Source organism: Nyctereutes procyonoides, unplaced genomic scaffold (assembly GCF_905146905.1).
Source record: "Nyctereutes procyonoides isolate TBG_1078 unplaced genomic scaffold, NYPRO_anot_genome, whole genome shotgun sequence".
NCBI lineage: Eukaryota > Metazoa > Chordata > Mammalia > Carnivora > Canidae > Nyctereutes > Nyctereutes procyonoides.
In genome coordinates this window covers 78,100,695-78,114,757 of record NW_026575140.1, presented here as the reverse complement: position 1 = coordinate 78,114,757, position 14,063 = coordinate 78,100,695, and the positions used below count along the sequence as shown (strand labels likewise).

Below are 14,063 nucleotides of genomic sequence, written 5' to 3'. Positions count from 1 at the left end.
GTACCCATTTTATGGGTGAAAACAGTTTAAGGCATCTAGTAAGCAACTGAGCCGGGATAATAACCCAGCTCTGTCTGATGCCAGAAGTAGGGCTGTCTCTCTGGTACAGCATGAAGTTCTTCTCGAGTGACAGATCTTCTGGACTGCCCCATCAACGCAGTGGTACACAGTAGCTATCTACACCTGCAGCTTCTCATGGCCAGGAGCAAGCCATCTGGGTTTATTTCTGGCGAAATGAAGTATTCCGTTTCTTCAGAAGGAAGACTGTGTGTTTCTTTTTTCTTTTTTTTTTTGGTTCTCAACTTTTTTTTTTTTTTTTAAAAAAGACATTTTGCTGATTTCAGCTTAAACAAATCCAAAGCACATGAGTTCATTTTCTCTGGATGTGCAGGCCGACTTTACATACAGCACAAGAGGGCAAAAGGAGTTTGGGAATCTGTCAAGCAGAGAACTGAGTTATTCAGAATAACCGAGAACCAGCCACAAGGCTAAACGTAGCTTGGTCTTGTGTCAGATATGAGCATTAGCTGCTATTTCCACAGGAAGTAAACTGTGCCCAGAGCTGGCTCTGTCCATGGAAACCTGTATTTGTTGGGACACGTGGGTTGCTCAGTGATGGAGCACCTGCCTTCAGCCTAGGTTGTGATCCTGGAGACCCGGGATCGAGTCCCGCATTGGGCTCCCTGCATGGAGCCTGTTTCTCCCTCTGCCTGTGTCTCTGCCTCTCTGCGTGTCTCTCATGAGTAAACAAATAAAATCTTTTTTTTAAAAAAAGCCCAAAACCTGCATTCGTGTCCTGAGTATAAATTTGCATACATGGCTTATTCTAACTTCTATTAGCCTCACATACCTTACTTCAAAAATGGGGTCGGGGGCACCTGGGTGCCTCAGTTGAATGTCCAACTCTTTTTTTTTTTACATTAAAAGTATACTTTATTAAATGTTACATGAATAGATTTATAGAGCAGCTGTGTATTTAATTTCATATACAACTTTTATATACAGTGACATTTTCCTCAGGAATGGAAATTGATCTGTAAGTAATTTGTATTAAAAATATAATTATTTACCACAGATATAGAAGAGTGACTTAAATTTGTTTGAAGATTATTGTGAGGTCATTCAAAATTTACTGAGCATCAAGGGTCCACTTGCCACTCAGCTGACCCAGAGAATTGTAGACAGTTTTTAAGGCCGTTTGAGAGGTGAGAATCTTCAGTAGTGGTTTTGAGGTGTGGAATGTTTTATTGTAATATACCAGTTGTACAACAGCGTGCAGTGTTGCTCATAGTTGAAGAAAAAATTTCCCCTTGACATCATCTATTCCTTTGAGTATAGTTTGTCTATTGATGTGTGGCTTTTCAGCTTAGGTCACGATCTCAGGGTTGTGGGATTGAGCCCTGCATCAGGCTCTGCACTCAGCAGGGAATCTGCTTGAGATGCTTTCTGCCCCTCCCCCTGCTCACACACTCTCTCTTAAAAAAAAAAAAAAGAGGAGGTCTGTTATGGCTTTTTGGTAATGTGGAACGTAGGTTGAGTTGGATTTCCCTTCTTACCCAAATTATTTTTTTTTAAAGATTTTTGTTTATTTATTCATGAGAGACACAGAGAGAGAGAGAGAGAGGCAGAGATACAGACAGAGGGAGAAGCAGACTCCCTGCAGGGACCCTGATGCAGGATTCGATCCCAGGACCCCAGGATCACAGCCTAAGCCGAAGGCAGATGCTCAACCACTGAGCCACCCAGGGATCCCCCCCAAATTCTTAATCTATGAATTGTTCTTGGTACGCCTACCTCCTCCAGGTGAGCAGTGGTGAGGGATGAAGGCTCGCACATGGGCAGCGGGAGCATTTTGGAGCTTGTTTTCTCACTCCTGGGTGAGTGTCTCCTCTCCAGCCTGGGTGACTGAGAGAGAGATGCCTCACCAGAGGGAACCAGAGACCCACAGTGCTGCAGGACCATACTTCCATTTCCATCAGCAGCAAATGCCCCTCTGGCCCTCTGAGAGAGGAATCGCACTCTTAATGGACATTTATGAAATAATAATGACCACAGTAACATCTAAAAACATGATAGGAATAGAGACCACTCAGAAGTTAAGAGGAGATTGCTCTGGATTGACTGAGGACACAGTTCCTCTTTATTAAATCATCTGTGAACCACTTAAACGGAGATGCTCATGGAATGGAATGATCTAATTACAATGGTGCCAGAGCTGTATCCAGAGGAAGAGCACACAGCCAGGAAAGCGCAAATGCCACAGGTAGTTTACAAGGAATTTGGCAATACAATTCGGTGTGGTTTTCCTTTTTTATAATTACAGACCTTTTTCTTCAAATAAATACAGCTGAATCACATAGAATAAACAAAAAAGATACAATAACCTTATAAATGAGAAAGAAACCGATAATACCTCTCAAAACAGCAGGTTGAGAATGGTCTATGCATAACCAAAATGCTTTGGGATGGTGTTCCCATCTTGAGTGGCAATCAGAGAAAGAACCAGCACACATTTCCTGTTATACATATGTATCCTGTACAGAGTCCAAGAATAGTTAAACATCTGCAAAATCCTGATTTTTGTGTGGGTAATGGCAGCTAAGTGGTACTGTGTAAAAACACTCCTAAGAGCTGATTGTATATCAAGTTTGACTACTCCTCACTATAATTTTAAACTTACATACACTGAACATAATATTATACGTATTTAAAGATCAAGTTATTTCCTCTGTCTTTAGCGGCATTTTTTCCCCTTCCCTTGAATTTTCATTAGAGCTGGTTACTTTCCTAGGAAAATTCATTACACTGAAGTGTTAAAGAGAAGCAAATCCAATTTGAATCCTATGTTTAAACATGAAAAGCATCTGCCATCACTGAACAAAATATCCCCCCCCCATTACCTTTGTAAAGTGAATATTAACCTAAGTAGATGTTAAAATGCTCTTTTCTCTGCACTCCAAGGCCAGTGTCATCCCTCCTGGCAAGGCACCCCAACCTGACTAGCGCCTCTTAGTTCTCAAATGTGCTGGGACTACAATTTAAATGCAAATGGCCCCGAGCCTCATTATCTGAGAAGTTCGTACAGACACAGTAGAGTTGTGACTCTGCCTGTGAAAATTAAGGGGAGGTTCATCTGTATTCGAACACACGCATTACTCAGTGTCGATTCAAGAGAGCAATTCATCACTGCTTTCAAATTTAAACTTGCAGAGTGCCTAGGTTACAGAGGAATGCCTCCCTTTTTGCTACTCAGGGCTGCTTTTCTAGCAAGACTATGAGATAGGAACTTCTCTTACTGTAGATCTTCAATTAGTTCCCGATGACACTAGGTAATTTAAATAGAAGACCTCCTTTAACACGAACACAGCTAGTTGAGTGGAAAAGATACATTTATGGTAATGCTAAGCACAGTTGGATGACAGTGTATATGCATCCAAATACCACTGACAGGGAAATGACCACATCAGCCTAAAATGCAAGAAAATTATCCACAGTGATTTACCAAACTGACATGACTCCAGGAAGTAGTATTTTTTTTTATTTTTTATTTTTTGCAAAATCATCTTTTAAATATAAGGTTATTTTAAAATAATTCTTTGGTTAAAGTATAATTCAAATAAAAAGTAGAAACTCCTTTAAGCCTTTCACTACAGGGTGAAAAATACCCCCCTCTTTCAGCCATCAGATGGCCATTTAATCAGCCATTCAGATTCTGTGAATCTAAATGTAATGGAAAACACTGTATTCTAACTCCACACTGGGGTAAAGCAATGAGCTCCTAGCTACCGAAGCAGTGATGGAGAAGAGGGCCTGGGAAAGCGAGACCCCAGCTTGTGCATTAAAATGTGCCAATTATTCTAGTCCACAAGGAATAGATGTGGCATGTTAAAATCACCAAAACCAAAGTCCTACCTATGAATAATACACGGACATTAGCGGATTGATGGGGCACACTCGTACGAGCAGCAAACTGTTGCAGAGTTTCAATCCCAGATTAAGTCCTTTACTTAATTTCATCTCCGTTTCACATAATTTTCTACATTAAAAAAAAAATCCTCTCTGCAAGAAACATTTGGTTCTTCTTATCTTGATGTCCTTCCTTCCTTCCTTTTCTGTCTTCCCCGCCCCCAACATTTGTTCTTAATAAGCATCAGCCTCAGATCAGAAAGAACCAAGCTGAACTTCAGGTTGTGATGTCAACCTAGAATTTTTGGATGAAAATGAAATCATGTAATACACTTGTGCATTCCTTTTACTACACATAGATTCAACATGATTTTCAAAGAACTCAGTTGGAGTCTGAGTTTTTTAAATAGGTATACGTGAAAAGAGAGTTTAATGTGAATTCAGATCATTCAGGCCATTTTGATAAGCAAAAGCAGAGGAATAAACCCTTTAATTCAGGGTTTTCCACCTAAATTATCCAGAAAATGATTTCAGATCTCTGCCTCCTGCTCGCATAGATGACAGCCTAAGGCTCTGACCTATTGTGCTAAGGACATGGGCCGACATAGGACCAAGACAGCCAACAGGGAAGGAGAGGATAACCTACCCTGAACTTTGTTCTGTTCAGGTAGAGATGCTGCCCAGAACACACTGCTACAGTTTTCAAGGAAATCAGAGGTAAGGCGTTCAAGCATTATTCTGAACATTGGAAGTCCATGAAAACTTGTGGAGAATCTAATAAACATTACAGATCTGATTAAACAGTAGATTCATTTCATTACAGATAAAAGAATGAATAGTAGTGACATTACATCAGCCTTAATGTGATTTTTCTTTTAGAATCTTTTAATGGGAATATTTCCCCCATTTTAAGGTTAAAGCATTTCTATTACTCAATAGTATCAGCACAGAGTATTTTTATACCCAGTAGCTGGATGAATGTTTGTGCAATGCTAGAATAAATCGTGCTGGTGTCTTAAAATCTAAAATTCATGATCTATTTGTCTAACTGGCCTGAAAAACCCCCAACTGTAACCTTCTTGTTGTTAACATACATAACCAGCATCCTTTCGCTTCCCCTTCTTTTTAGAGCTCCTCAAATTCCAGTTTCAAATAGCATAAATCTATTTTGATATACCAGGTTTTATATGTTTTTGGGTTTGAAGCTTAGTCAGTGCTACCACGTATATTGATTTGTTTTACACTGTTTAAGTGTCTGGGATTTTATTTGCACATACATAGTGAACTATACCGCACCAGACCATTGTCTGCTGCCAACAGTCAGCTAGTCACACAATTAAATACACATTGATAACTGATGTTTTAGTTTGATTGTCATTTATTTTTCTTTTAAATAAACTCCCTCTGATTTTGGGAAGCAGGTGTGCTGAGAAACCACAGGATACGGCTCTCCCACCTTTTCTTAAGTAGCCCTACCTACATATTTTAAGTTATAGAAAAACAAACAAACAAAAATGACAGCACAGACAGCAAACGTGGCTGTCATCCTTTAAATTAGTTCCCTGACTTCTTTATACATCCCTGGTATAACTGATGCATTGGTGGATGTTCTGCTATGATTGACAGGTACTCTAAGTGTACAGTGACCTGACCCTTGGTATGGTTTGTAAAGATGTCCATATTGCACAGGAATGAGCTTTTTGCTGACTCAAATAATGGAGCGAACGTACATGCTTTCAAATTCCCAACATCCTTAACCAGTTACCACAGGCTAGACTCTAGGGGCAAAGACAAGCAAATCATGGTGATTTGGAAGTGCTGTAAAACACGTATAATTCCAGGTCACTTTATATTTTGCAAGTCCTTTGCTCCTGCAATTGAATACTTCACACATTTATCTTCCTCCTGAGTATCCAAAAGTGCTTCGTCTCCCCGTTTCACAGATAGAAGCAAAGGGGAAGGGCCGTAGCAAAAAGCTGTAGCCAGCTGCTCTAGAGAAAATGTGGCAGTAACGGGGTAGCTGTGGGTCCTCAAGCAGGCATCTTGAGCCAGCAGCACTGGTGTGTGGGTCATATGGAGGGTAGAGTTTGATGTGTAATCTAAGAACAACTCTCGGCAGGGGCATGTTCTCTAATAACCTTAAAAGAATTCCTCAGCTTGGCTTTGCCTAACTGGAACATGGAGATAAAAAGAAAATCCCATCACCAAACTGGCAGCTCAGTGTCTCTCCAGCTGCGTTCTGGACACACTCCCTCCTCTTGCATTCTTCCTTAGAGCAGGCTGTGCTCCCTTTGAGAGCACTCCGACTCCTTAGCCATGCACTGAAGGAAGAATATGTCCTCTGCTGTAGCAGGTGCCTTGATTTATGAAGACAATTCTCGAAAGCCTTGTTAGCTAGGTAAGCATCCAGAGACAATTAATTTTATCCCTGAATCAAGTCCTTGTCTCATTGACACAGTCTCACCATCAGAGCTTTAAAGCACGAAAGGAAATCTGCTAAATTATTCTGAGCTGTCCACTTAGAAGGTGGTGCAGACTTTGCCACGGTTACTAAACACACAGAAACACACTGCTCCCGAAGGCTTTCTAGAGCCTTTTCTTCCCGTTCACTGGTGTGGTTTATTCTTGTAGCAAGGTTTCTCTCCAGTTGAAGCCCCCAGTTGGTCCATGGGTAAGAGGAAGGATAGGTGGGTCTGTCAGCTGCCATATTCCAGTTTCTCCTAGTTCTTCACAGGAACAAAACCCCAAATATGGGATCTGAAGTCAGAGTAGTACAAAAAGGTGAAATAGAAAACAAAACAAAACAGGTTTAGTGCTTTCACTTTGACCTACCCACAAAGATCTTCGGGTAGCCCTTGGGAATAAGGAAGAGTCCTAGGAATTGATAGGGGCTTCGTAGATCTGCATCTCTTCCAAAAATCGATAAAGAAAAATGAAATGGATAAAATTGACAAATTAGAGGGAAGCGTATTTATATTGCAAGGGGATTCATCAGAAAGATTCATTAAACAGCGAGCACCTCTAGTGTAAATAAATAATTGTTTACAGTTTTGCTTCTTCTTGATAGTGTGGGAAGAGAGAGGACAATCCTATAGAAAGCTAAAATGCTCAGAGTTAATTCCTAATTGCGAATCGAGTTAAAAATGCAGCTCAGACATTTCAGAAATTATATTTGGACAATGGGAGAGATTATTCTATTTTAAAAAATGTTTCACCCAGTTTCGTCTTTTTTTTTTTTCCCCCTTTTTGGCATGGGTTTTGGTAACATTTGATGCTGAAGGTGTGCCCTTCTTTCCTGAGGTCAGTAGCCTTGGCATCTCTAAACATATTTTTGTGCATGGGACTGGAGCTGCAGTTATAGACAAGACAAAAGTCTCTGCCCTCAGGCAGCTTATAGAGTAATGGGTAGGCACAGATGCATAAATAAGCTTTAAAAAAACAATGAGAAGAGTATCCTAATCGCATTTGAATCAGGTTCTCTGGGGGCAGATACAGGAAGCATGTAGGTCAGCCTGGAGGGAAGTGTGTGGGAGGGCTGATGGGAAAGTCTCTTCCCACAAGCATGAAAAGGAAGAAACCAGATGTGTTGGTCAATCTCATGGGTTTTGTCTTATGGCCTTGTTCCTGGTTTGCCTTTTGGCCTGATCGTTTTAAACCACCGCCTCCTTTGGCTTACCAGCCAGGCCCTCATTTCTAGATGCTCTGTGTGTGGGTCCACTCAGCCCTCTTCATGTAATCCATGGCCCCTCAGGGAAATCCAGGCAATTTGCTTACAGTTCTTAGCTACTTCCTAAATTTGTGCTCTTAGAAACCAAAACTAGCTCAAACACATCTTCTCTTACACAAGGCCTACTAAAGTGCCTTACACAGAGCACCACTCAGTACAGTTTGGTTGAGTGAATCAATAAATGCATCTTCCCAGCTCAGAGAAAATACATACTTCAAGCCACTGGTCTAAAACTGCTTGGCACCACGGGCCTCTGAGATATAAATATGAATTACCTTTCGGACCATTTGTACAAAGTCCTTGGAGTTCTGGGGTGACAGACCTTGAAGTTGGCAGGTACACGCTTCCAGGGAAGACGCATGAGCCACAATCAGGATGTTATTTCCTGGGGGGAGAAGAGCAAGGACTGGGAAGACCTTTTTTTAAGATGCATTTATTTGTTTGAGAGAGGTAGTGGTGAGGGGCAGAGGAAGAGAATCTTCAAGCAGACTCCCCACTGATTGCAGAGCCCAAGGTGGGATGCTTAACCGACTAAGTCACCCAGGTGCTCCTGGTAAGACCATTTCTATAAAGACGTGTGTGAACTTTGTAAACACTGGAGGCCAAATGTTCCAGAGAGGGACAAACATTCTCAAGAATGAGACAATTTGTCTAAGTAATATTTTGAAATGCTTTGTGTTGTTAAGGCAGCCTAATATCATTTAAAAAAAAAACCCCTTTTAATATTAAAATAATTATAGATGCGTATATAATATGTGACTATATACAATGTGTAAAATTACGTATCTGTACACATAAATAGATTTATGACCTACATATTGTGTAATTTGTATACACACATATAGATGCACATATTATGTGTGTGCGTATAGCATATAGCATATGTATAGTTTAGTATATAGTATATATACACATATGCACATGAGGGAGGTCCCACATACTAGGCTGGATCTCCAGCCTCCTCCAGTGGGTGCACCTTGCCTAGCTATGGGACCCTAGCAAAATCAGGAAATGGGTGTCGGTGCAACCCACAGTTTATTTAAATTTGACCAGGTTCATCTAACTATTGCATGTGTAACTCTTCGTAAACACCACAATCAAGATACAACACTATTCTATGCCTACAGGGCTTCCTGCAACTTCTTCTAGAGTTTTCAGTGTTGCCACTGTAGACTGTGAGCACTTGATACCTTCTGGTGGATAGAATATGCTGATGAGTATCTTTACAGTGGGGGGAATAATGAAATGAGTGGTTCATGGATGCTGAGAGGTGGGAATCAACCACAACACTGCTGACCAGGGCTATCCACTGTTAACATTTTGGTGCATAGAATTCCAGTTTTTGCTCTATGACGATAACTTAAAAAGGCATGGAAAGGTGCATATACTTTTGTAATCTCTCCTTCTCTAAAAATTGATAATGAATAATCTTATGTATCATTAAATATTTGAGTTCAGTGTTTATCAAATTCAGTAACGGACTTGAGTCTTCCAGAACCCTGCCCTTGGTTCATGGTAGGAGTTGACAGTGTGTTGGTGAAGGTGTGCTTGTGTGTGGGTGTCCACGCTTCTGGATCAAATCATAGGCAACCATAGTGTTATCCTAAAAAACTTCTGGAAGTTTTTTACTTAGTCATAACATAGTCATAGAGTGCAAGATAAATAGGTATAATGCAGAGTTTGAAGTTATTTCGTGTAGTAACTAGGTCTGGAATATTCCCATGGCATTTTAGGTACTTGAGAGAATACTATAAATTCAACATGAACGTGTCTATAAGAAAGTTGGGAAAGACTTTTCTTTCTTACTAAGCAGGTCTGCTAAAGCAAGTTGAAACATCTTGAATAGCTTATAGACCATGATGGAGGAATGATCACATATTTAAATATAGAGTCCAAAATGATATCACCTACCTTTACTTTTACACTCACTTATTATTTCTTTTGTTACTTGGAAACTTCTACTAATGTAAGTGTCATAGGATTCTGAAACCACTAATTTGCTGACTGGAATGTGAGGTCTGTAAGAGAAAAAAATGAACAAAGGCAATGAAAACATTTTGATCCCAAGACAAAGCAATTGATAGGATTCTAAATGTATATTTCAAGACCTTTCTAGAGTTCCCATATTTCTGTTTATCCATTTCCCTAGAAAGGATGGAGGTACAGGAAGAGGGTTTCATTTGATGGAAGTGGGGTCGAAATGCACAGAATGTGCATAAATAAAAGCTGTGCATGCCAGGTGTCAGAGTGACCAGTGGAAATGTGAAACATTCAGTGCCTGTACCACCTGCAGGATGACTCATAAGTAGTTTGACTACTATCACTGACCATCAGTGCAAGGGCACACAGCAAACAGGAAGCAAAGCAGGGGTTAGATCTCTTTCTCTCTGTAGATCACCGGAGATTTCCCAACCCCCTCTTTTATAGCCTTATATACAATAAACTGTAAGGATTGGTTTTATTTAAAGATTTTTTTCCAGTTTTATTGGGATAGAATTGGCACTTAACATTGTGTAAGTTTAAGGTGTAAAGGTGTTCATTGGCTACATCTATACATTACAGAATGATTTCCACCAGACTGTTAGCCAACACCTCCATCGCGTCACATAATCACCATTTCCTTTTTGTGGTGAGAACATTTAAGATCGACCCTCTTGGCAACTTTCAAGTATATAATACCATATTATCAAGTGTAATCACCACACTGTGCATTAGATCCCCAGAATTTGGAACTAGAAGTTTGTATCCTTTGACCAACATCTCCCCATCTTGCCCATCCCCTGGGTCACTGGAAATCACCATTCTGCTGTTTGTCTGAGTTTGGCGTTTTAGATTTCACATATACCATGTACAGGTATCTCTTTGAGCTCCTGTATTTGTTTTCTTTGACTATATACCCAGAAGTGGCATTGCTGGATCCTATGGTAGCTCTATATTTAATTTCTAAAGGAATCTCCATATTGATTTCCATAGTGGCTGCACCAGTATACACCCTCACCACTGCTGGATAGCTCTTGTCTTTTTGATGACAGCCATTCTAACAGGTGCGAGGTTGTATCTCATTGTGGTTTTAAATTGCATTTCCCTGATGACTAGTAACGTTGACATCTTTTCTTGTACTTGTTGGCCATTTATATGTTATCTCTGGAAAAATACCTGTTAAGTTCTTCTGCCTATTTTTAAATCAGATTTTTTTTTACTATCGAGTTGTGGGAGTGCTTCATGTTTAGGTATTAACCCCTTGTCAGATATATGATTTGCAAATATGCTCTCCTGTTTTATAGTTTGCTTTTTATTTTTATTCTTTTGATTGTTTCATTTTTGCCTTGCAGTTTTTTAGTTTGATGGAGTCTCACTTATTAATTTTGGCTGTTAGTTGGGCTTTGGTCACATCTAAAAAATTGTTGCCAAGATCAACACCAAGGAGCTTTGTCCCTGTGTTTTTTCTGGGGGTTTTATGATTTCAGTTCTTATATTTAAGTCTTTAATCCATTTTTTAGTTAATTTTTGTGACTGGTATATCTGCATGCTATTATCCAATTTTCCTACCACCGTTTATTATCCTTTCCCCACTGAGTATTCTCAGCAACCTTGTCAAATGTTAGTTGAATGTATATTTGAGGGTTTATTTTTGGGCTCAATTCTGTTCCATTAGTCTGTAACTATTTTTATGCTACTACCATACTGTTTCGATTAGTATAGATTTGTAGTATAGTTTGAAATCAGGAAGTGTGATATTTCCAGCTTTGTTGTTGTTTGTTGGGTTTACTTTGGCAATTTAAGGATCATTTATAGTACTATACAAATTTTAGGATTGTTTTTTCTATTTCTGTGGAAAACACCAGTGGCGGTTTGATAGGGACTGCATTTAATCTCTAGATAGTTTTGAGGTAGTAAGGACACTTTATTATTCTTCAGATCCATGAACATGGGATATCTTTCCATTTGTGTCTTTTTCCATTTTTTTAATCAGTCTTGTATATTTCAGTGTGTAGATCTTTCACCTCTTTTGTTTTATTCCTAATTATTTTATTATGTTTAATGCTATTGAAAATAGGATTGCTTTATTTCTCCTTCAGATGTGTTGTTAGATTATTTTTGTATGTTGATTTTTTGTATCCTGCAACTTTACTGAGTTTGTTTAGTTCTCACAGTCCTATGGCAGAGTCTAGGATTTTCTATGTATAAAATCGTATTACCTACAAAGACATTTATACTTCTTTCTTTCCAATTTGGATGCCTTTTATTTCTTTTTCTTGCCTAATTGCTCTGGATAGCCCTCTCAGTACTTTGTTGAAGGTGAGTGGTAAGATTGGGCCTTCTTCCTGATGTTAGAGGAAATGTTTTCAATCTTTCACCACAAATTTGATGTTAGCTGTGGGCTTGTCATATATGGCCTTTATTATCTTGTGATATATTCCTTTTATACCCAATTTGTTGAGCATTTTTATTGTTAAAATATGGGATATTCCATCAAATGATTTGTCTTCATGAGTTGAGCATATGACTTTTAACTTTCATTCTACAAATGCAGTACATCATATATTGATTTGTGTATGTTGAACCATACTGGCATCTGAGAGATAAATCCCATTTGATCATGGTGTAGGATTCTTTTAATGTGCTGTTAAATTTGGTTCACTAATATTTTGTTGAGAATTCTTACATCTATATTTATTAGAAATATTGGACTAGTTCTCTTTGCTTACAGTATCCTTATCTGGCTTTGGTATCAGGGTAATGCTGCCCTTGTAAAAGGAGTGAGGGAATTGTAAGGATAGATTTTAAAAGCAGATATTATGTCTGTTGGATCTGTGAACTTATAGAATCTTCATCAGTCTTTACCCTTTTCTTTCTTATTTTGAACACAGACCATACACTTGGAAATAGGAAAAGCTCAGGGAACATAGAGATGAAGAGAACCCAGCTTCTGTGCTTGAAAGGAGCTCTCAGTGTGTGATTGGAGCATATAGGCTATTGATGCAAATGATAATTATGCACATCATACAAAAGAGTATAAGAGGATGATCTATTTAGGACCCTCTCATCTTGGTGACCCTGCATGTATTCAAAGATTTTTTTTTTCATTTGAATGGGAGAAAGCATGCACAAACAAGAGCAGAAGGGAGGGTCAGAGAGAGAGAGTGAGAAGCAGACTCCCCACTGAGCAGGGAGCCCAATGCGGGGTTGGATCCCAAGACCCTGGGATCATGACCTGAGCCAAAAGCAGATGCTTAACTGACTGAGCCACCCAGGCACCCCACCCATCTCAGCCACTTCTGTCTGCTTGCATCTCCCTTTACTACTTAGAGTTACTAGTCTAGGAGATGTGGATCTGGTTTTTGAGTACAACTATGTCATATTTTCTGTATTTTGTCTTTCCTTGTTGATGTTTAGTGGATGGTGAATGGAGGTGGTAGTGAGTTCTCAAAGTGAATTCACGGGGCATCTTGATCACATTACTGCTGCGGCTACTACTACTACTACAAAGATTTACTGAGAGGTTCCCATGTGCCAGGCCCTGTGCAAAGTGCCTTACTTGCATTCTTTGAATGTAGCCCTTCTAACAACCCTTTTGCAAATGCTGTTCATGGTTGACAAACTGAGGCTCAGGAAGGCTAGAGATGATATGCCTATACTTATACCGTTAGCAACTCTTTGGCCCTGGATTTGAATCTGGGTCTAAGATCGCTACCTTTAAACCTGGAGGTATTGTGGATGGCTTTTGACAGCATGTCCCCTCAAGGATGCCGTTCTGTGTACTTGGGTTTACAGTCTAGAGAAGAAGAATGGCATTCTCAAAGCCATCGTCATCCATCTGAAGGAAACCCACCCTCATCAAAATCACATCCCCTCAGCAAGCATACTTCTCCTAGGAAACAACTTTCTGAGTCTCAGAACACCCTGGCTGAGAGAGGGAGGCATGAATCACCACTTTTAGGGACATCCTTCATTGTTCTGGAGCAAACTCTTCTATCCCCACCTCTCATCTAGTTCCATTACCCCTTACATCACTTGGTCTCCCAGGAGCTCTACACGGTGACAAAAGGCGACTTTGTATGGCTCAGGGAGTCATTTCCATGGTGAGACCACATCATATTGTCTGAGATGCAGGTAGATGCTGGGGTCCAGTCTCTCTTGGTTAGCTCTTGCCTTTGGCAGTTCTTGTCTTGAAGTCCAACCTATGAAAGGCTTCAATGGTTGAACTAGTTCTGACAGTGGGAGGACAGAGTCTAGGCTTCCTAGACTCCCTAGGCTTCCTTCCAGCATGAACCATGTTTCTAGCCACAGCTGTAGGACTCACGTACTGTACTCAGAGTCAGGTAGGCCTCCAACCACCAACTAGACCTGGAATCCAGAGCACTGGGTGCTCAGATCACATTCCTGGAATAGTATCCTCCCTGGTACATGCTCTACTCCCTATTCTTCT

General features: G+C 40.0%; 1 protein-coding gene across 3 annotated transcripts in view; it reads right to left on the bottom strand.

The window, feature by feature from the left end:
- Positions 1-5,266: 5,266 nt before the first annotated feature.
- Positions 5,267-14,063, bottom strand: part of UBASH3B (ubiquitin associated and SH3 domain containing B) — a 136,795-nt gene continuing 127,998 nt past the window's right edge. For all 3 annotated transcript variants that reach the window (XM_055306931.1, XM_055306933.1, XM_055306932.1), the window contains exons 12-14: positions 9,545-9,651; positions 7,909-8,018; positions 5,267-6,663 (exon numbers count right to left, since the gene is read on the bottom strand). In XM_055306931.1, the coding sequence (XP_055162906.1) occupies positions 6,526-6,663; positions 7,909-8,018; positions 9,545-9,651 (355 nt within the window). In that variant the 3' untranslated portion in view covers positions 5,267-6,525. The remainder of the gene's footprint in view (positions 6,664-7,908; positions 8,019-9,544; positions 9,652-14,063) is intronic.